Source organism: Bos grunniens, chromosome 23 (assembly GCF_055505025.1).
Source record: "Bos grunniens cultivar Pamir isolate PY7600 chromosome 23, Bosgru_T2T1.0, whole genome shotgun sequence".
NCBI lineage: Eukaryota > Metazoa > Chordata > Mammalia > Artiodactyla > Bovidae > Bos > Bos grunniens.
Genome location: NC_141187.1, coordinates 4,400,382 through 4,421,096, shown reverse-complemented (window position 1 = coordinate 4,421,096; position 20,715 = coordinate 4,400,382). Strand labels below are relative to the sequence as shown.

At 44.9% G+C, this 20,715-nt stretch overlaps 2 protein-coding genes across 14 annotated transcripts in view; both read left to right on the top strand.

Moving 5' to 3' along the window:
• The window catches only part of ZNF451 (zinc finger protein 451), a 90,128-nt gene extending 81,347 nt beyond the window's left edge, over positions 1–8,781 (top strand). For 2 of the 4 annotated variants that reach the window (XM_086370973.1, XM_086370970.1), the window contains one exon: positions 5,593–8,781. In XM_086370973.1, the coding sequence (XP_086227099.1) occupies positions 5,593–5,639 (47 nt within the window). In that variant the 3' untranslated portion in view covers positions 5,640–8,781. Of the gene's footprint in view, positions 1–1,337; positions 2,407–5,592 lie in introns of those variants that run through there. The other 2 variants (XM_086370971.1, XM_086370972.1) reach the window with 2 other exon arrangements.
• Positions 8,782–10,460: 1,679 nt separating this feature from the next.
• On the top strand, positions 10,461–20,472 carry BAG2 (BAG cochaperone 2). 10 transcript variants are annotated; one of them, XM_086370983.1, is made up of 5 exons: positions 10,461–10,725; positions 11,992–12,080; positions 12,843–13,083; positions 17,635–17,744; positions 19,060–20,472. In XM_086370983.1, exons 4-5 carry the CDS (start codon positions 17,696–17,698, stop codon positions 19,470–19,472), a joined length of 462 nt encoding a protein of 153 aa, XP_086227109.1. In that variant the 5' UTR covers positions 10,461–10,725; positions 11,992–12,080; positions 12,843–13,083; positions 17,635–17,695; the 3' UTR covers positions 19,473–20,472. The 10 variants fall into 10 exon arrangements, with proteins under 10 accessions (XP_086227109.1, XP_086227107.1, XP_086227112.1 ...); XM_086370981.1 differs by having other exon boundaries at positions 12,843–13,127; XM_086370986.1 differs by having other exon boundaries at positions 12,843–13,127; positions 17,635–17,787.
• Positions 20,473–20,715: the final 243 nt, after the last annotated feature.

The following is a 20,715-nucleotide window of genomic DNA, read 5'->3' as shown; positions in this document are numbered from 1 at the left end:
TGTTTTTGTTTGATATTAATATAGCTACTCAAGCTTTCTTATGCTTAATATTGACACAGTGTATATTTTTCCATTCTTTTATTTTCAGTCTATTTATATCTTTGTTTTGAAACTACGTCTCTAAATTTGATTCTGAATTTGAAACTACGTCTCTAAGTTTGATCTTACTTTTTGATTTACTCTGACAATCTGTCCAGTTTTTTATGGTTGCTCGGTTATGAGATATATACTTTGGCTTTTGTTATAAACACTATAAGAAAATATTATTTTTTGCTCTAAACATTGCTTTGAGTTTTAAAGAAAGGAAAGAAGAAATAGAGTTTTTAATATTTATCCACATAGTTACCATTTCAAATGACCTTTCATTCTTTCCAGTAGATTACGGTTTCTATCTGATGTCCTTTTTCTTCAGCCTAAAGAATTTCCTGTCCTGTGTTATATTAATGTAATGCAGTTTTGCTAGTGTTGAATATTGTTTCATTTATGAAAATATCTTTATTTTCCCTTTAATTTTGAAGTATATTTTCTCTGGCTTTAGAATTCTGGTTAACTAGTGTTTTTTTCTTCAGCACTTTAGAGCTGGAGCTCCATTTTCTTGTTCTGTGGCCGGCCTCCTTTGTTTGTCCTGACAAATGACCATAATTTCTATTATTGCTCCCCTATATGCACGTATGTCATTTTTTCCCTCTTACTGCTATTAATATTTCCTCTTTGGCTTTGGATTTTAGCAGTTTTTGGTAATGTCCCTGGATGTAGCTATCTTTGTATCTACTTGGAGTTTCCTTAGCTTCATGTTATCTCTAAGTTTATAAGTCCCCCCATTGTTTCTTCACAACTGTTTGTCCCGCTTTCTGTCCGCTTTCCTTTTGGAAGTCCAGTTCCGCATGTTCTGTGCTTTAGATTCACCCACAGGCTTGTCACCTTCTCCCAGTGTTCCTTCTCTCTCCTTCATATTTGACCACTTCTGTTGTCCAGTCTTCAAGTTTAGTAGTCAGTCTTCTGCCACCTCCAGTGTTAAGCTGACTTAGTAAATTTTCAGTTTCAAAACTTGTGTTTTCTCTTTAATAGTTTTTATTTCTCTGTTGAGATTTCTTATCCACTCAACCTTGAAAATAGTTTTAACTTTTCTTAAAATCTCTTTTCTGCTAATCCCAATCAGTAGCTTGATTATCTTGTGTGTCAGTTTCTTTTGTCTGCTCTTCCTCTTGACCGTGCGGCACATTTCTTCTTTCTTTGCAAGTCACGTGATTTTTGATGTATGCTGGATGTTTGTGATGTAAATTATAGATTCTCAGAATACTGTTAACTTCCTCTGAGGAATTTTTTCTTTCTTGTAGGTAGTTAACTTGCTGGACTCGGACACCAAACTCTCTCTCCACCACAGCAGGCAGCAGTCGCTTGCTTCTTTTAGCTTTCCGACTGCTGTTTCTCACGAGAATCTCGGCTCCTTTCTCGTGTATGCAGAGTTCAGAAGTCAGCCAACGATTTGTAGATTCGGAGGATCCTCTTCTGTTACTTTCTCATTTCTGCTGGGATCTCTTTCTACTGTTCCTACCCTCCTGCCACCACCTCCCCTTCGCACCCTCTGTCATCTGTCTGACTCCTCAGTTTGCATCTTGTTTCACAGGGATGTCGGCATGCCCTAAGGCAAATGAGAAACAAGGTGTAAAGCTGCATATTTAGCCCTATGTAATTCATTTATTTCAATAATTAACTTCGGTCCTATTTCTACCTGATTTTTATTGTTCTTTAGTGCCTTAAAATAGTTTATAATTGTTATCTAGGGGAGAATTAATCCAGTAAGCTGCTACTGCTGCTGCTAAGTCGCTTCAGTTGTGTCCGACTCTGTGCAGCCCCATAGACGGCAGCCGACCAGGCTCCCCCGTCCCTGGGATTCTCCAGGCAAGAACACTGGAGTGGGGTGCCATTTCCGTCTCCATTGCATGAAAGTGAAAAGTGAAAGTGAAGTCGCCCAGTCGTGTCCGACCCTCAGCAACCCCATGGACTGCAGCCTTCCAGGCTCCTCAGTCTGTGGGATTTTCCAGGCAGGAGTACTGGAGTGGGGTGTCATTGCCTTCTCCCCAATATAAGCTACTCTACTGTTAGAGTGGAAGTTTATTGGAAGTGGAACCATTTAGTTGCTTTCGTTTTTATCCATTCTAACTGGCAAGTTTAATTCCTGTAAGTTCACTGTGAGATATTAATGTTTTTGTATTTACTTCTGCAATTTCATTCTTAGCTTCCTCTTTGTTTTTTCAAGTTGGTGTGTATCCTGTGTATTTGTTTCTGTTCTTTCTGTGGTTACCTTGGCATTTTATCACATTTTTTATATGTAACTTAAAGACTAAAGTGTATGTACATGTTGTCTGCCTCCATAAAACAATAAAAGGACTCTGGAACACTTCAGCTCTGATCCTTTTCCCCAATTTATACCCTGGTCCTCCAGATTTTTGGTTCTCTGTGTGTGTATATGTGTATATAATACACACAGAAATTGTACAAAACATCTCGCAAAACAGGTGACCATCTTTCAGATTAAAAAAGAGTATTACCAGTGGGTTGATTTCCTGGGGCTGCTCACCTAAGTACTACAAACGAGGTGGCTTAAAACAATAGAAATTGTCTCACAGTCGTCACGTTCACCCATCTAAGGTCAAGCTGTTGGTAGGGCCATGGTCCTGCTCCCAGATTCTGGTTGTTAATGTCAACTGTAGGTGAAGGAAAGTTGCATGGCTCCAGGTAGCCTGGAGTTAAAACTCCCCTCCAGGTCCTCCCCACTATTCTATGCAAAACAAAGAACTCTCTCACCCAAAGGGAAAATGGACATTAGGTTGGTTATGCCCAGCTTCCAGCCGGTCCAGCCTCTGGCCGATCTCCAAAATTCCTTGCCCCAGCTGTTCAAGAGATAACTACTCCGAACAACCTTGGAGAAGAACAGGCCCCCTTAAGACAGTAGATTTCCACACATATGCCTATATATACTTACTCTTTTCTTGGGTTAGTGCAGCAGCTCACTAATCTGACTGCTGCCCCTTCTCGCCTCATTTAAGGTGATCTGTTCCTGTAAAGTGCCGGCTTCCATCTTTTTCTGAACCTTGCCTTCTCTAACTCCGTTACCCAACAGCAGGCATTCCTTGGCTTGTAGATGTATCTGTCTCTGCGTCCATCATCACGGGACCATCTACCTGTGTGTCCATCTTCACGTGGCATTTTCTTCCAATAAGGACGTCAGTCATGTTGAATTAGGGCTCACCCTAGTGACCTCATCTTAACTTGGTCACACTCACAAAGACCCTATTTCCAAATTAGGTCACATTCACGCATACCAGGGTAAGAACATATCTTGAGGGGGGCACAATTCAGCCCACAATGGTCAGTTCCCTAGAAGCATCCCCCTCACTTAATTTCAGTTAATCAGAACACAAATAGCCACATATAGTCAGTGTGCATCACATTGAACAGCACAGTCATGGTCTATATTACTGATATTTTGGGTCTGAATGCCTTTAGTTAACACTGTTTTACAGATTCATCTGATTGTTAGCATGTAGCTTTGGTTTGTTCATTTCCAGTACCTGTAAGATAACTTTACACATAAATCAATTCATGTATCACTTACAGACATTGGGTTGGCTGTTGCAAATAATTTCCACATTTCTAGGAATATATACTGAGGTGGAGACTTGCTGACATTCAGCTCTAGTAGATTATGCAAGGTTTTTTACAAAAGTGGTTGTTCGAATTTTTTTTTCATTCCAGTAGTGAGTGTGAGCTCCTACTGATCTACATTTTCACTAATCATTGAATTATTGGTCTTTTTAATTTTACCTAGTGGTAGGCATTTTTTTGTGGTTTGAATTTACATTTTTCTGATGATTAATGTTTATTTGACCTTTTGACATCTTTTGCCAGTGTCTTTGCAGATTTCTTGAGTTTTGACTATCTTTTTACTGATTTTTCTGGGTTGAAAATCTTTCTAGGTATAAGATCTGTGTATTGCAAATATTTTCTCTTTATGTCTTGTCTTTTTACACTCTCCTTTTGATGGATTAAAGGAATTTTAATGCATTCCGAAGTACCATTCTTTTTCATAATGTTTTTGAATCCTGTTTAATTCTTTCCCTACACTAAGGTCCTGAACATAGTCCCGTGTTCTTTGCTGTTTGTTGTTCCACCTTTGCTCTTACACAGTTAATACACAGTAAATCTGAACTGTATTTTTGTATATTCCATAAGGTGGGGATAAATTTATTTTTTTTCCATGTGGCCTACCAGTTTCCCTCCATCATGTATTGAAAACCCCACCTTGCCCCACCATTCTGCAAGGCTGCCCGTGTAATCGATCAGGTTTCCATAGAGCTGTCGGTGCTGCCTCTTTGGTCTGTTCACCAGTTCTTGGGCTGGTTTGTTGTAGTTTAGTCACTAAGTCGTGTCCGATTCTTTGGTACCCGACCCAATGGACTGAGATTTCCCAGGCAAGAATACTGGAGCGGGTTGCCATTTCCTTCTTAAGGGGATCTTCCAACCCAGGGATCGAACCCGCATCTCCTGCACTGGCAGTCGGATTTGCACTGGTACCACATTGTTAATTACTATAACTTTGTAATAAGTTTTCATAAAAAGAAATCTTGTCACGTTTTTCTTCTTTGTTTGCTAAGAGCATCTTGGCTTTTCTGTACATTTCTTCATCCCTTTGAATTCATCTTAGGGCAATGCACTGACCTAGAATCTAGCTTTAACACAGTGTAGAGTAGCTTGTAGTGTTTTAAATTCCTAACGATGTAACACTAGTGCCCCAGCTCATAGGAAGAGGTGGCTGCATATTAGAGGAATTATTGTGCTTGTGAACCCAGTAGACTGCGGGAGACCATGGACTGGACAGGATTAGATAAATCTGGTGTGAGAAGCTAGTGAAGGCCAAGAAACTTGACACCTAATTACCCCCTTGAGTTTTTAGCATCATTCTCAGGAAATGGAGAAAAAGACCAGTGAACCCAAGAATGTCTGCCTTGCTCACTGTTGTATTTTGTACCTGATATACAGTGGGCATTCAATAAATTTGTTCAGTGAGTGCATATGTATATATAATAAATGCTTCTCAGAGGATATTATATAGCCTTGAATTTGATTCTTTGTCTTAGATACTAGAAAAATTAAAACTAAGATTTTAATAGCTTTTGAGGTTTTGCCATTTCATGATTTTGCCTTTCTTTTTCTGCTGGTAAGTTTTATATGTATTACCTCAAATCTTTTTTGGAAATAGATACTCTTTTTTCCCCTGTTAAGTCTGGTGAATACCTGTCAGTCAATTCTCGAAGTTTGTTGTCTTTCTATGTCCCTAAATGGAAATAACTAATAAGTTTCTTAGCATTTTAAGCTCAGATATACTGTAATTCAGTTTAAGATCATATCCAGATTCTCATATTTCAAAAGTCAAATTTTATGATGAAGAAACTGCAAAGTTATCTTCAGTTTCTCCAAGTTGTATTTCCTTTTCTTCCTGAAAATACAGATGTAGTTGATGAGACTTACATTAAGTACATTTTTATCAGTTTTCTGCCCTAAATGTTAAAATATTCTTTTTTAATGCAGATGTGGAATTAGAAGAAGCTATTAGAAGAAGTCTTGAGGAAATGTAACTAAAGGTATTACCACACAACATCAAGTGGCCTTGAAGAGACTCAGGATGATGAATTCTTGAGTTTGTTTTCTAAAGGAGACCACAGACCTACTAGTACAAATGTATTTGAAAACACACTGTTTTTGCTTTTGTATGTTCAAACTCTGATATTGCTTTGTGTTTTTGTGCCATTTGCAAAAATGTATAGAGGAACAGAATATATGTTAATGCAAATACAAATTATATATTCTAATATAGGTATCATGTTTCCCAGGTAACCTTGAATTCATATACTTAGGTTAAAAGGATTTTAAAAAAAGAAATAAAGAAGCCCTTGACTATTGTTTATGTTTCCCAAATAGAATTGGTTCTTTAATTTTAATTGTACTGTACAGATAATTCTAGTTTATTTTTTTAAGAGTGAAAATGAATATAAATAAAACTATCATAGCTCATTTTTTCTGTAAATTTTACTTCTCATGTGGCACTAATATATATTATCTTTGAGGTCTTTTTATGATTATTGGAAGAGAGCAATGGAAACTGATTGTGAAAACAGATGAAGAATTTTATCAGCAATGTTCTTTGTGGCTTTCACTGAGATGTATAGTCCTGCTTTAATTAGAGCTGTACATTGCTGGAATGAAAAAGAAAACCAACCTAATTTCTTTGAAAGTAGTAAAAAGAAAGTTTTTCCATTCTTTTTACCTACTTCGACTTTCATATGACTTGTATTATTTTCTGTTTAAAGGGAATGATGTAAAAGTATTTGCATAGAATTAGGCATACTTTTAATATTAGTCCTTTTATATATATATATATATATATATATTTCTGTAAACATAGTATTCTTTAGAAAATAATGTTGAAAGTCTACTCAGGAGTAATCTTCCTTAACCCTTTAAAATTTTTAATTCATATGGAAGTATCTTCATGTTAGTTATTCATTAAAATATCAGTGTCCTACAGTTGGTATTACATATTTAATTTTTAAATGTTGAAGCCCCATGATGAATAATAAAAAATGTTATATAATTAGAAGACTAAAAAGGGGCTTGTCATACAATCTTTGTGAATATACTTCATGTTATTTGACCAGAAATGTCATCCCTAAAAATTTTGAGTAGTAATTATTTACCAAACTTAAATTTTTCTATAAATATAAATTTTTCTTTAAGACAAAAAATATCATAGCTAGAACTTTGGTCTTTCTCTGCAACTAGATAATTGAGTGTTAAATAGTATGACTTGTTTTATTATTATCATATAGTCTTTTCAGTCCACATTGGAAACCAGTTTGTGTTCTTTCTTAAGCTGTCAGTTCTGTCCTCTGTGCTTGCTTTTTAAGTAGACGTCATAGCTTGAGAATGCCGTAGTCATTTTTCCAAAGCGAGCACACTGTACTGTTAATTTGTTAAGAGTAGGTTAAGGCTTTGGGAGGTGGTTACAGAGCTTAAAGACGTCTGGGGAGCCTGCTCAGCAGTGGGAGGTGAACGGGTGTCCAGGAGACGGCTGTGCTGGAGGCGCCTGCTGGGCAGGGGCGCTGTGTTGCTGGGACACTCATGTGTGAATGGTCCAGAGTGACACAGTGGGGAAGGGGTAGTCATCATGATCCTTAAGGTCATTGGGTTGCTTAATGTTTTAATAATTGTCACTGATTGTATTTCTGCTTACTACAAAATTAAAAATCATGTTTCAGTTCAGTTCAGTCGCTCAGTCGTGTCCGACTCTTTGCAACCCCATGAATCACAGCACGCCAGGCCTCCCTGTCCATCACCAAGTCCCGGAGTTCACTCAAACTCAAGTCCATCGAGTCAGTGATGCCATCCAGCCATCTTATCCTCTGTCATCCCCTTTTTCTCCTGCCCCCAATCCCTCCCAGCATCAGAGTCTTTTCCAGTGAGTCAACTCTTCGCATGAGGTGGCCAAAGTACTGCAGTTTCAGCTTTAGCATCATTCCTTCCAAGGAACACCCAGGGCTGATCTCCTTCAGAATGGACTGGTTGGATCTCCTTGCAGCCCAAGGGACTCTCAGGAGTCTTCTCCAACACCACAGTTCAAAAGCATCAATTCTTTGGGGCTCAGCTTTCTTCACAGTCCAACTCTCACATCCATACCTGACCTTTGTTGGCAAAGTAATGTCTCTGCTTTTCAATATGCTATCTAGGTTGGTCATAACTTTTTTTCCAAGGAGTAAGTGTCTTTTAATTTCATGGCTGCAGTCACCATCTGCAGTGATTTTGGAGCCCAAGAAATAAAGTCTGATACTGTTTCCACTGTTTCCCCATCTTATTTCCCATGAAGTGATGGGACCAGATGCCATGATCTTCGTTTTCTGAATGTTGAGCTTTAAGTAAACTTTTTCACTCTCCTCTTTAATTTTTATCAAGAGGCTTTTTAGTGTCTCTTCACTTTCTGCCATAAGGGTGATGTCTTCTGCATGTCTGAGGTTATTGATATTTCTCCTGGCAATCTTGATTCCAGCTTGTGCTTCCTCCAGCCCAGCGTTTCTCATGATGTACTCTGCACAGAAGTTAAATAAGCAAGGTGACAATATACAGCCTTGATGTACTCCTTTTCCTATTTGGAACCAGTCTGTTGTTCCGTGTCCAGTTCTAACTGTTGCTTCCTGACCTGCATATAGGTTTCTCAAGAGGCAGGTCAGGGGGTCTGGTATTCCCATCTCTTTCAGAATTTTCCACAGTTTATTGTGATCCATACAGTCAAAGGCTTTGGCATAGTCAATAAAGCAGAAATAGATGTTTTTCTGGAACTCTCTTGCTTTTTCAATGATCCAGCAGATGTTGGCAATTTGATCCCTGGTTTCTCTGCCTTTTCTAAATCCAGCTTACTCATTTGAACTTAATTTAGACACATGGAGGAGAGTGGATGTCACACAAAGTAATGGGGAATATTATCAAGAGAATGTTTCTGACAACGATGCTTACTTGTTTGCTTTTATTCGTTTTTCATTTTACTGTGATAGGTTTTTTTTTTCTTTTAAAAAGTTTTTATTGTGATGCCTTTTTATACCTGAATAACTGCTTTTGTCAAAAAAATGAATGACAGTGTTTATTTTTAAAAGGATATATAGGTAATGTACTGACAGCGTCTGGTTGGTGGTATCATTGACTGTCTTAAATAAAAATTCCTCCCTTAAAGAGTTTGTTTTTGGATGCTTGGTATCCTACCAGCCCAACCCTTCCTTCTGTCTCCTTGTCCTCCTGACCATTTGGTCACTCAGACCTCTCCCAAGAACAAGGTGCAAGGACTCTCCTGGACTCCCTCGGGCAGGGTAACCAGAGACTCAATAGCATAGGCCTCAACTTAAAGAGCTTTCTTTTTTTCCATCAATATTTTTCCTTTAAATTTCTTTTAAACCATTTATTCTTTCACTCACAAAGTATTTATTGAGTACTTATATTTGTCAGCTACTATTCTAAGCACTTGAAATACATCAGTGAGCAAAAGGAAGCCCTCACCTCCGCAGTGGAGCACACCTGCGGGCGGTGCTGAGATGAGGAAGGAAAACAGCCGAATGAGCTGAGAAGGACCAGTGGGGGCGGCCGGGGAGGGGGGGCTTGCTGTTCCTACTTGAGCGATCAGGGTCCTTAGTGAACTTGAGCAAAGGCCTGAAGGCAGGGAGTGAGCTTATCCAGACATGCAAAGTAAGGCTAGCGCAGGCAGCTTGGAGACAAGAGTCCTTTGAGGCCTCTTCTGAAGGCCTTGGCTTTTACTCATTTTTTACAAGTGAGGAGCCGCTGAAGGTTTCTGAGACGTGCTGTGCTGTGCCTTATTCTGGATCACTGTAGCTGCTGAGCTGAGCACAGACAGTGGTGCAAACAGCACCAGACCAGATGGGAGGGCAGGGCTGGGATGCTGGCCCAGTGGGGAGTGAAAATGGGCCTGGGTATTCTCTGGAGTTGGAATCCACAGAGTCTGAGGTGTGAGAAAGTCCAGCACATTTACAAAATGTCTAAGGATTCCAGGTTTGTCTTGGTACGATAAAACGTCTAATGAGGCCAGATGACCCCCTACAGCAGTTGTGAATTAGTATTTAGAGTTCAGAGGAACTGGGATCTAGCCTTAGGGGCCTCATCTCTGTTCAAGTACCTTGACTTTGATCTCAGATTAAAGGCTGGGCTCCAGCCTTGAACTGTTATTATCCCCTTTCAGGTGCCCTGTGCATCCCCTCCGTGTACTGCTGGGCAGAGCCACGAGGAAACGCGAGCAAAGGCCCCGGGCCCGCCACCACTCTACTACTCCCTGACCTTCACGGTGGCCGAGCGGCCTCCATGGTCTTCTCATAACAGGAGGTTTATACAAATGGGGCTTGAAACGGTCTTAAATAACAATCATTTCACTCGAATTCCAACCAGTAGCTTTTAAACAGAGATGTCATTACAAATGCTTTCATGAGAGTGGGTGTGAAAACGGTGAGGTTCACCTTGCCCCCTACACGCAGCTGGACAGGGCGGCTTTTTGTTTTCTGCTCTGTAGGCTTCGCTGTTGGCGTCCAGACTCCTGTTCTCACCTCGGGAAGGTGCCCAGGAACCACGGCTGCGCAAAAGACCCCTTCCTCGCGGCGGAGGGCCCCGGGGTGGGGCGAGGGCGGGGCTGGCGCGAGCCCGCCCCAGGGCGTGGTCGGAGGCGGGGTCCCCGCGGGCCAGGCTGGGTGGGGCGTGGCTGACGCGAGCCCCGCCCCGGCCATGTTTGGGGGCGGGCCCTCCGCGGGTCGGGGCGGGGCGAGGGCGTGGTTGGCGCGGGCCTCGCCCCCGGGGCGTGCTCGGGGCGGGGCTGGGCCTGGCGCCACGCGGAGCCGCCCCGCCGCGCCGCCCCCGAGGCAGCAAGCGCGGTCGGAGCCCGGCTGCCAAGCCCTCGCGCCCTCACCTGGGTTCCCCGGCCCCCGACTTCGGGTTTGCGGGCGGCGCGTCCGAGGAGACGGCTGGCGCGTGGGGACGGCGGTGAGCTCGGGCCGCCCGGCCGGCGCAGATGGCTCAGGCGAGGATCAGCGCTAAGGCCAACGAGGGCCGCTTCTGCCGCTCCTCGTCCATGGCCGACCGCTCCAGCCGCTTGCTCGAGAGCCTGGACCAGCTGGAGCTCAGGTGCGCGGGGCTGGGGGCGCGCGGGGACGCAGCGGCGGGCGAGGGCGGAGCGGCGGGGCAGCCTCGGCCCCGCTGAGGGCAGCGCAGCGCTGGGTCGGCGGAGCGGCCCCCCCACCCTTCGGCGGCTGGCCCCGAGCGCCGGGACCGCGCGACCCCGAACAGAGGAGGTCGGGGGGGTGTGACTTGAGACGACGGCCGTGCCGCCGCGGAGCTTCCAGAACCTTCCGCGTGGGGCCAGGTGTTTCCGGCCCATTCCCCGCCGCGTGCGGTTTTAGGACCGGGGCCGGTTAGTGGTTTATGTGCTGGGCGACCGAGCTCTTTGCAAAACAGAAAAATCCGTCTGGCCTCAGGCCCGAGAGCAGCGGACAGGTGTCTCCCCAAGCGGCGCTCGGCCTCCCCGGGCGCCGTCCCACCTTCCCGGCCGCCAGAGCCCGAGCCGCAGCGCTCCCTCTCGGTCGGGGTGTCACTGTTGTCAGCGTGTCCCTTCCCGGTCGGGGTGTCACTGTGGTCGGCGTGTCCACGGCGGTCAGCGCGCAGAAGGAAGCTTTGGCGGCGAGGGTCGGGTCGAGGTCAGCGAGGATGTGACTTTGGAGCAGGGCCCAGGGTCAGGCGCGCAGAGGTTACCACCGGTCAGAAGGAGCTGCTGTCTCCCTTAAGGCTTTTAGTGCTTTTCTGAATTTGAGAAGATGCAGGAATCTGAGTTCCTTAGATTTTCCTGAAAACCTGAGAGCCTGTTTTGCCAGTTTTCCCAGAGCACATAGTGCCTCAACCCGGCTCTTTTCCTAAATTCTTTCCAGGCTGTGCTGTCAATTCCTATAGAAACCGGTGCGGGGAGACTCCTTAGTGACAAATGTAGTCACCGGCTTGTATAGGATTCCTAAATAATTTGTAAGAAATTTGGGAAATAATTTTTCCTCTAACAGTGAATGAAGACTTCTGTGTACTTCCCATAACTGTTTATTGTCACTGAAGTTCGTGTAAATTGTGTGCAGGTGTAATTACAGGCAAATCTTAGCAAGGCGTCCAAAACTCCCTAAAACCACAGGGAATTTTTCCCATAGTTACCAGACTCTGAGTGAGCAAAGGAGTATATGTAAGACAAAATTTTAAGAAGGGCTGCATATGTGCTTTATCTCAAAACAGGACAAGGGGTCTGTTTGCTAGTAAAGTACATTAATAACCAAATGAGGCACTTACTATCATTTATTAATATTTATGTTGACTTTTGTCATTTATTGTATAGTTCTTTTTATTATATTATTACAGAAAGAAACAATATCTTCTCAGAAAATGAGACGCTCACCACCACCATGATTTCACGGAGAGTGACAAGGGTCCTTCTCCAGCTGAAGCAGGTGAACAGGCAGAGCAGCTCCTGTGGACGATTTTATGTAGCAGCGTTAACAAGTGACTCAGCGTCTCTGGTCTCAAGAACTTTGAGGGCATGTTCTCAGCCATTTCAGGGGGGCTCTTCCCTAGCTGGAAAGAAAGGATGTTTTCTTCCAGGCTCCGGCACAGGACACAGTTCCTTTCTTGAAGCTGAGTTATTGTTCTAAGACTTGAATTGATGCCTCACATAGGGCAGGTGCTAATCTTTAAAAGGAAGTTTCTTGTTTGAAATATTACATTCTAGGGCAACCCACTCCAGTATTCTTGCCTGGAGAATCCTAGAGATGGGGGAGCCTGGTGGGCTGCCGTCTATGGAGTCGCACAGAGTTGGACACGACTGACACGACTGAAGCGACTTAGCAGCAGCAGCAGCAGCAGGGCTTCCTTAATGTGAAGTGAATTCTGATTACCGTGTACAAGTGGTTAATCACTTGCTGAATTAACCCTTGAGCTGAGACTGATAAATGTGTGTTCAATTGTTCATTTTAAGGACTTTTCTAGTTTTAGACTGATAAGCTTTGCTTCTTTCTTTTTAAAAAAAAGTGATGCTGACAAAGTTAAGGAAGTGCTTTGGAAGGTTAAGTAAAAATAGAGTTTATGAAGGCACATGGGTCATGGAAGAGAGCACTGCGCTGTTAGAAACTAGAATAAGGCCCCGAAGATCAAGTTTAAAAGAAAATGAGACATTCACGTGTTAATTAATACTGTCATTTAATTTCATGTTACAGGTGGCTAATAAAGCAGTGTTCTAGGCATACTGAAAATTACAGACTGTACCGAGAGGTCTGGGTTTACTGTCCCTCCAATGTACGTTTCGGCAAAAACTTTCTCCACATGAAATCGAAAACAGAATTCTGCTCAGTGCTTCATGACCTGCCATGTGAACTGGTGTCCACGGTGTTTAAAGCGCTTTCAAATGTTTGATGGCATCTGACAAATCGCTGAAGAAACTCCAGTTGTTTCTAATGGGTTAGCACGAAACTAGACCTCCTTTTTTGCTTCCTCCTAAAAAGGTGATGTCTTTCTCTACGGGTTTTCGTGACCAGTGCAAATGGCCTCTGATTTTTCCATTTGTCAGTGGCTCCAAGCACTATGCTCACGATTGTTACTATTTTAGCAGTGATCATAATTCATAAATGATGCCCTCCAACAGGTATTTTAGTTAACCAGCCTGACTTTACAGGTCCTGTGCCTTTTGGGAAATTATGTCACCCTCATTCTCCAAGTGGGAAATTGAGGCTTGAGAAGTTAAAAGAGGTCAGGAGGAGTGGCTGTAGAGCTTAATGCTTTATGCCTGAAGTTTTTGAGTTACTATGTCATATTTCAAAGTGTAGGAATAGTATATGATTTTACTGAAAGAAGTGAAAATTCCACTTAGATCTGGATTTAGATCAGGGGCTGTTGAATGCCATCTCTGCAGGCTGAGTGGCCCTGAAGCTCTGGCTGGTGGTGAAGATGCTTGGGCCATGAGGGTGTGGAGAGCAACCCAGGAGATGGACGGGACGGGGAGCCGGCTGTTGTCAAGTGTCCGCAGAGCGGCCTCCTGGGCGCTTGGCCGCCAAGGAACAAGGGAGCAGGGGCCGGGGTCCTTTAGCTGAGTTTCCTGCTGGGCTGACGTGACCCCCGGAGCCAGAAGACAGCACCCCAGTTAATACTGTGTCAGAGTCTGTAATTTAAAAGGTCACTTCTCATAAACTGTATCATGTGAACCTTCCAAAACCCTCCAAGGCAGGAGGACATCCATTATCTCCTTTAGCAGCAGTAAAGGTCCAGAGGGACTCGGCGGCCACCTGAGGCCGTCCTGCTCAGGACTAGCTCCTGACCCTAAAGCCGCGGCCCGTTTTAACACCAGTGTCTCAGTAGTGAGTGTTCCTTACTATTTGGGTGATGATTAGGAGCCTTGTTACTTACAGTCCTGAGTTCATAATGCTGAGTGCATAAAAACACCCGGAAGCTGGTGTTCACGGTCCCAGTTGTGGGCGTGTGCTGCGTGTGGTGGTCCCTTGCTGACTGCAGGGATTGGTCCCAGGGCCCCTGGGTACGGGAAACCAGGGATGCTCCGATTTTTCCTAGAAAATGGTGTGGGAGTCAGCCCTACATATTCATAGTTCTGTGACTCTATTAATTCATAATTTAGTCTGTGCTGTCAGTTGGTGAGTTAATCTCTTTACCACGTTGACTTCATTCAGTCACACATACCGTCTCATGATCCCCGTGTCATAAATTAGGAAACTGAGGCAGAGAGAATGTCAGCAGCTGCTCGAGGTCACTCAGCTAGGACGCAGCAGCAGAGCTGGCCCGCACCCGGCCCGGGGCGCCTGCGGGGCGGCCGGTGTGTCTCCCGGCACCTCGTCCCCTGGTCCCCGGGCTGCCGAGACCAGCTGAGGAGGCACACACTCCAGATTTTGTCCTCACGGAACATTCTGAACAGTTCCTCTGTAGTTAAAGCTTAGTTGTGATCTCATGCAGAGAGTTTTCCAGGAGCACAGCCCAGGCCAGCCTTGCTGTGAGGATCGGTTCTTTCCCAATTTGGACACATAGCTCTTGAAGGATCTGCTAGTAAAAACAGAGCTGCCCCCTCTGCCAAGGAGCATTGTCAAGTGATGTGTTAAGAAGGTGAAGGATAAAGTGAAATGGGCTAACGCTCTTGTGGGCAAAGTTCCAGGAGAAATCACAGAAGGGCGGGTGGGAAATATTTGAATATTCAGTAATTAACTGTTCTAAAACTAACGCAAGGGACAGAGACAAAAAGATGTGTATATGAGTTGAATTTAGGGCTTCCCAGGTGTTGCTAGTGGTAAAAAAAAAAAAAAAAACAACCCACCTGCCAATGCAGGGGAGGTAAGAGACGCAAATTCAGTCCCTGGGTCGGGAAGATGCCCTGGAGGAGGGCACAGCAACCGACTCGTGTTCTTGCCTGAAGAATCCCATGGACAGAGGAGCCTGGCGGGCTACAGTCCATAGGATCACAAAGAGTTGGACACGGCTGAAGAGACTGAACACAGCACACGTGAGTTGAATTAAGACCAATAGCTGATAAACAGTAACAAGATGACTTAAGCAAACTAAGTAGAGGTTCAGCTTTTGAAAATACTCGTTTGGATACTTGGTTGCATTGGGTCTTCACAGCAGCACACGGGCTCCTCGGTGTTCACAGCAGCCCACAGCATCTTCAGTTGCAGCGTGTGGGGTCTCGTTCCCTGGGCAGCAGGCCAGCCTGGACCCCCTGCACTGGGAGCTTGGAGTCTGAGCCACTGAACCACCAGGGAAGTCCCAGGTCCAGCTTTTTAAAATAAAAAACTAAGCCAGTGATGTAGTGCATACACTAGACAGATGTAGTTTCGAACGCCTCGAGGGAGAGGAAGGAGGAAGTTGCTAAGGAAACCGTTCTGCCAAAAGGACTGGCTTTTGAAAAAGGATCACCTAGTGGACCTGGGCCAGGGATAAAGAATGTTCAGGAGGTGAGGGGCAGCAGATGAGAGGGCCACGCTGCCGGAAAGCCCTGGGGATCCACATGCTGAAGAATGGAACTGTATCTTTGCTGTGAAATGAAGTTTACATAAAATCATATATTAAAAAGTCTAGAAAAAACAAAATCTGTTTTTCACAGGGAAAATGCCTGGCAATTTCTAACCTTGGGAGAAAAGTTCCGTCCAATTTCCTCTATATTTGGTTTCATTTAATGACAAAACATCTTTATATGACAGATTTATTAAATATTTTTTCTGGAGTGTCTCCTTTCAAGCCATTTTCTTATTAACAACTCCATGAACATACTATTATAAATTATTATCATACTTATTATTATACTTCTTTCGAGTAACAATTTTCTCTTTATCATCTTATATTTGAATACAAACTCAGGAGTGCTGGAAAATTCAGCTCTTCTTTCATCATCGTCTCCTCTACCAGTGACTCGTGTGCCATTTCAATACTAGAGTCACTTTCGTAGCGCGTTTCTTGTTTGTGCTCACCCGACCCCCTTCGTGTGGCCCAGGCCGAGAGTCTGCTTGTGTGGAAGGTGTGAGCGCGCCATGCTTGCCGCTGGAAGGCCGTCTGATGCGTGGTCACTGTCCTGTAGAGTTCTCATGGTTCTGATTGCTTTCCAGCCACATTTGTCACACAAGGTTCTTACAAGCTCTGTGCTTCTACTGGCTCTTACAAGCAGAGTCCAACATATATTTAGTATCCCGAGAATTGAAACCCTGTGACTTTACAGTGTGTTGGTGCTATTTTGGGGGTAACAGGTGGGTGCCTGTAGGGGAAGAGGCCTGCGTGTGGCTGGGGTGGGGCGGGGACCCCCTTGTATGGCAGGAACATGTGCTAGAGGACTGGAGCTGGGTCTTATATTTATTTTGCATAAGTTGGTGACTTATTTACTTGTGGCGCTTCAGACACACAGGGTTCTGTTTTCTGATGATTTCACAGCCTCATTCTTTAGTCACTGTTGTGTATCTGTGCAGTAAGTGAATGTGTGTCTAGGTGGCGGTGGGGAGGGGAGTTGGGGCAAGTGGTGCTTAGGAATCGATTTCAGAGGCAGACAGTCTGCAAATCATTGAGGAAAAGATGGATTTAGGGTAGATAGTGTTGGGGAAGATGGTTCACTATTTGGAGAAAAAGAAAACAAAGTCCTTATCTAATCATAAACAGAGGTGGATTCTGGATGGATGAAGACATGAGTATGAGAAAAGTGAAAGAGTAAGTTAATAGGAGATGCAGGCAAGTACGTCCCAGTCTCAGGACGGGAGGACCCTGAAACAAAACTTCACTGCGAGAGCCAGAAGGCAAAACAAAACCAAGGAAAAGATGGGTCTGGTCACTTCAGAGTAAGGCTCTGTGTTCAGTGAAGGACATCCCAGATACAGATTATATGGGGTTGGATGGGAGATAACTCAAGAGGACAGTAACCCCAGTTTAAATAAGAAAGAGCAAAATAGGCAACGGCTGTGAACAGGCTCACAGGGATACAAAGAGATGTCCAAAATTATTAGCAGTGAAGAAACACAGATTAAGTGCTGACACACCGCTTGTCAACTGGGGGACGCGAGTGCTGGTGGGGTTCCTGGGACCCAGGGGTGCCCCGAGCGCCTGCTCTGGAGAGGCGTCCCCAGGGCGACACACCCTGGGTCTCAGCTGTGCCACCCTGGGGTGGGCCTGTCTTCAGGGCCATGAGGGGACGGGAGTCGGGTGGGTGGTGAGGGGAGCTGGGGGCTGGGCAACAAGGGAACCCGGCGGGTCTTAGAGAAATATGCTGCTGAGTGAAGAAGCAGTGACGAGTAAACAAGTACAGGTTTTTATCTACAAATAGAAAAGCACTAAACAGAATGCTTGCCCTGTGAGCAGGGAGGCAACTAGGAGCCACGGGGCAAGCGGATGAAGAAGGAAAAAAGGACAGAATAGGAAAGAAAAGAGTGAAGCGTTAGGGGCGTGCCCCGATCATCCTGACAGCTGAGCTGGACAGAGAGGGGGACGGGGCGGGCGCACGAGGCTTCCATGCACTGACTGTGTCCCTGCCCGCAGGGTGGAGGCTCTGCGGGAGGCGGCCACGGCCGTGGAGCAGGAGAAGGAGGTGCTCCTAGAGATGATCCACAGCATCCAGAACAGCCAGGACATGCGGCAGATCAGCGACGGTGAGCCCACGCGGGGAGCGGGGCGCACAGAGGACAGGAGCAGGTGGGGGGAGGCGTGACGGGGGTCGGGCGCCCCTGCAGCCCCTTCTGGAGAGAGGGCGGGCCGCCCCGGGGGGGCTGGGTGTGCCCCCTGACCGCCCCCGGGTCGTGGGGCTGGTGCGCCACGACCCTCACACGGCCTCAGTGGGTCAGCGTTTCCGCCCCTCGTCCTGGCCAACCAGCAGTGAACTTGGAAGGCGTTACACAGAGCGGCGCAGATTTCTTGTTTCCAAATAAGCAGAGAGAGGATGACCCAGCACCCTCCTCCTGCTGGCCGAGATTCAGACCACAGGCCGAGTTGGTCGGACGGGATGAGGTCAGCGCCTCGTTTAGGGCCAGCCTTTCTTCCAGGGTCTTGGCTCTGTTTCCTCCGCCAGAGCCGGGCACGGTGTGCTCACAGGCACGGGATGTGCCGCCCAAAACATGCCTCTGCCATAATGATTATTGGGGCTGGTCATTTTTGAGAAACCACAGGCACAGGAGCAGCTCTGGAAATAGACAAGGTCACAGTTTTGTAAGGGAAATGTACATTTACACTTCCTAAAGGAAACCTCCGCTTATAAGGGGTCTCCACGAAAACCTCACCTCTAGTCCTCTTTCTGGGGCCCTTGAAACTCGCCTCTCCCCTCATCTCTACCTGAGGATGGAGGCCTGGGCCATCTCCAGGAGTTACTCAGTTTCCCTGGGGGTCTCATGTATACATGAGCTCTACACGGTAATAAGGTTCTGGTTTTGTTTTTGCTTGTTAATCTGTCTGATCACAAGGTCTCAGCCAAAAGCTCAGAGAGGCAGAAGGAAAGGTATTTCCTCCTCTAGTGCACATAGTCCTGTAGACGCAGGGCACGATTTCCTGCTCTGACCAGCACACCCGCCCCAGCCTCTGCAGACACGATGACCACGGTAGTCACCTGGTGTCCAGGCTGATCCTCTTCACTGCTGATGCTGTTCAGTTGCTCGGAGGACTCCTTGTGACCCGATGGACCGCAGCACACCAGGCCTCCCTGTCCTTCATCATCTCCCTGAGTTTGCTCAGACTCCTGTCCCCTGAGTCAGTGATATCATCCAGCCGTCTCATCCTCTCTCGCCCTCCTCTCTCTCCTCTTGCCCTCAGTCTTCCCTGGCATCCTAAGTTAATCTTATTGCTAACAGTATATACCTTTAAGACATGTATAGGTGCTCGCAGGCTAGATTTAACCACACACAAATGCCTTAGTGTTCCTGACATAGATGTAGGTGTGTCTCATATTGATTCATATTTCAAACTTTTTATGATTAGGAGAACGAGAAGAATTAAATCTGACTGCGAACCGTCTGATGGGACGAACCCTGACTGTGGAGGTTTCAGTAGAAACAATTAGGAGTCCCCAGCAGCAGGAGTCCCTCAAGCACGCCACGCGGATCATCGATGAGGTAGTCAGCAAGTTTCTGGATGACCTGGGAAACGCCCGGAGTCACCTGATGTCGCTGTACAGCGCGTGTTCCTCCGAGGTGCCTGCGGGGCCGGTGGACCAGAAGTTCCAGTCCATCGTGATCGGCTGTGCTCTCGAGGACCAGAAGAAAATTAAGAGACGACTAGAGACCCTGCTTAGGAACATTGAAAACGCTGACAAGGCCATCAAGCTGCTGGAGCATTCTAAAGGAGCTGCTTCCAAAACGCTGCAGCAGAACGCTGAAGCCAGATTCAACTAGTGTTCAAACCTAACAGTCCTTATAAACAATCATGTAAAAACGATAAAGAACTATCTTAAATGATAATAGTTGTGTATGTCATATATAATTCATTTGATACTGATAGTTATTTCTGAAGAACAAAATATCTCAGTGTTGTTAGTTTTGTGAATAACAAAATTAGAAATATTTTGATTACCTTTCTAGAAGTTTTTAGATTGAATTCTTGTCTTCTACTAGGATCTAGCACCTCCTATATATATATTTTACTATTCTGTGGATAACAGCATGTGGGGAAACAAGTGCTTGGCTCGGAGCAGACGCATTATGGTTATCTCCTGGACTTTGTCTACAGACACGTGGGCACACAGGGCTTTCGGCTGACCAGCCAGCCTGTCCCTAAAGCAGCCACACAGTGACTGACTGCGCCTCTGCTGTGAGCCCGGCAGTGAGCTTGGAGGGATGGGAGGGAACCTTCGCTACATCACATCACCTTCATTCAGCAGGTTTTTAGTCATCTGTATCAAATTATTTTGAACTTAAAGACATTTCTTGGTAAGATGTGAAAACATGACATAAGATGGGAGACTCCGCCTCTGACTTTGCCACTCTACTACTTCATCACTTTGTTTCAAAATGCATCATTTCTTTAAAGTTTTAATCATTAGAGAAATACGATGTTGTAATTTGCCTTTAAAAAGAAAAATGCTGTTTTAAAGTTTGCTTTTAATTCTCAACTTAAAAACCGTTATCCTGTGTAGTTATACAATTGCCTCCCATTCCACTTACTGAACGTTTAGGTGGTTTCCAGTTTGTTGCTTATCAATGCAACAGATTTACGCACACCGAGCTTTTCCCTTCTTTTGTTTCCGATTTTCTTTATATAAATTGCTAGCAACTGGTTTTACTGAGTCAAAGGGTGTATGCATTTTCATGGCTTGATATGTTTCCAAAGTTTTTTGTATGGGAGATATCAATTTATATGTCTTCAATAATTAAAAAGTAGCTGTTTCACTGAAAACTTTTCAGCATTGAGCATTTTTCCTAATATTACATATGAAATACCTTTATTTAGATTGCATTTTGTTCACTAACAAGGATAACCAGTGTATTGATTCTTTTAGTGCAACTATAGACTATCTGCTAGTGCTTACTGATACACACACGTCCCCTTCCCCAAATACTTAAAGACGAATACATCACATTCAGTTTTCATTAAAAGGTAGGTACTTTTTCACACTGGGGGAAAAAAAACACTCAAGCT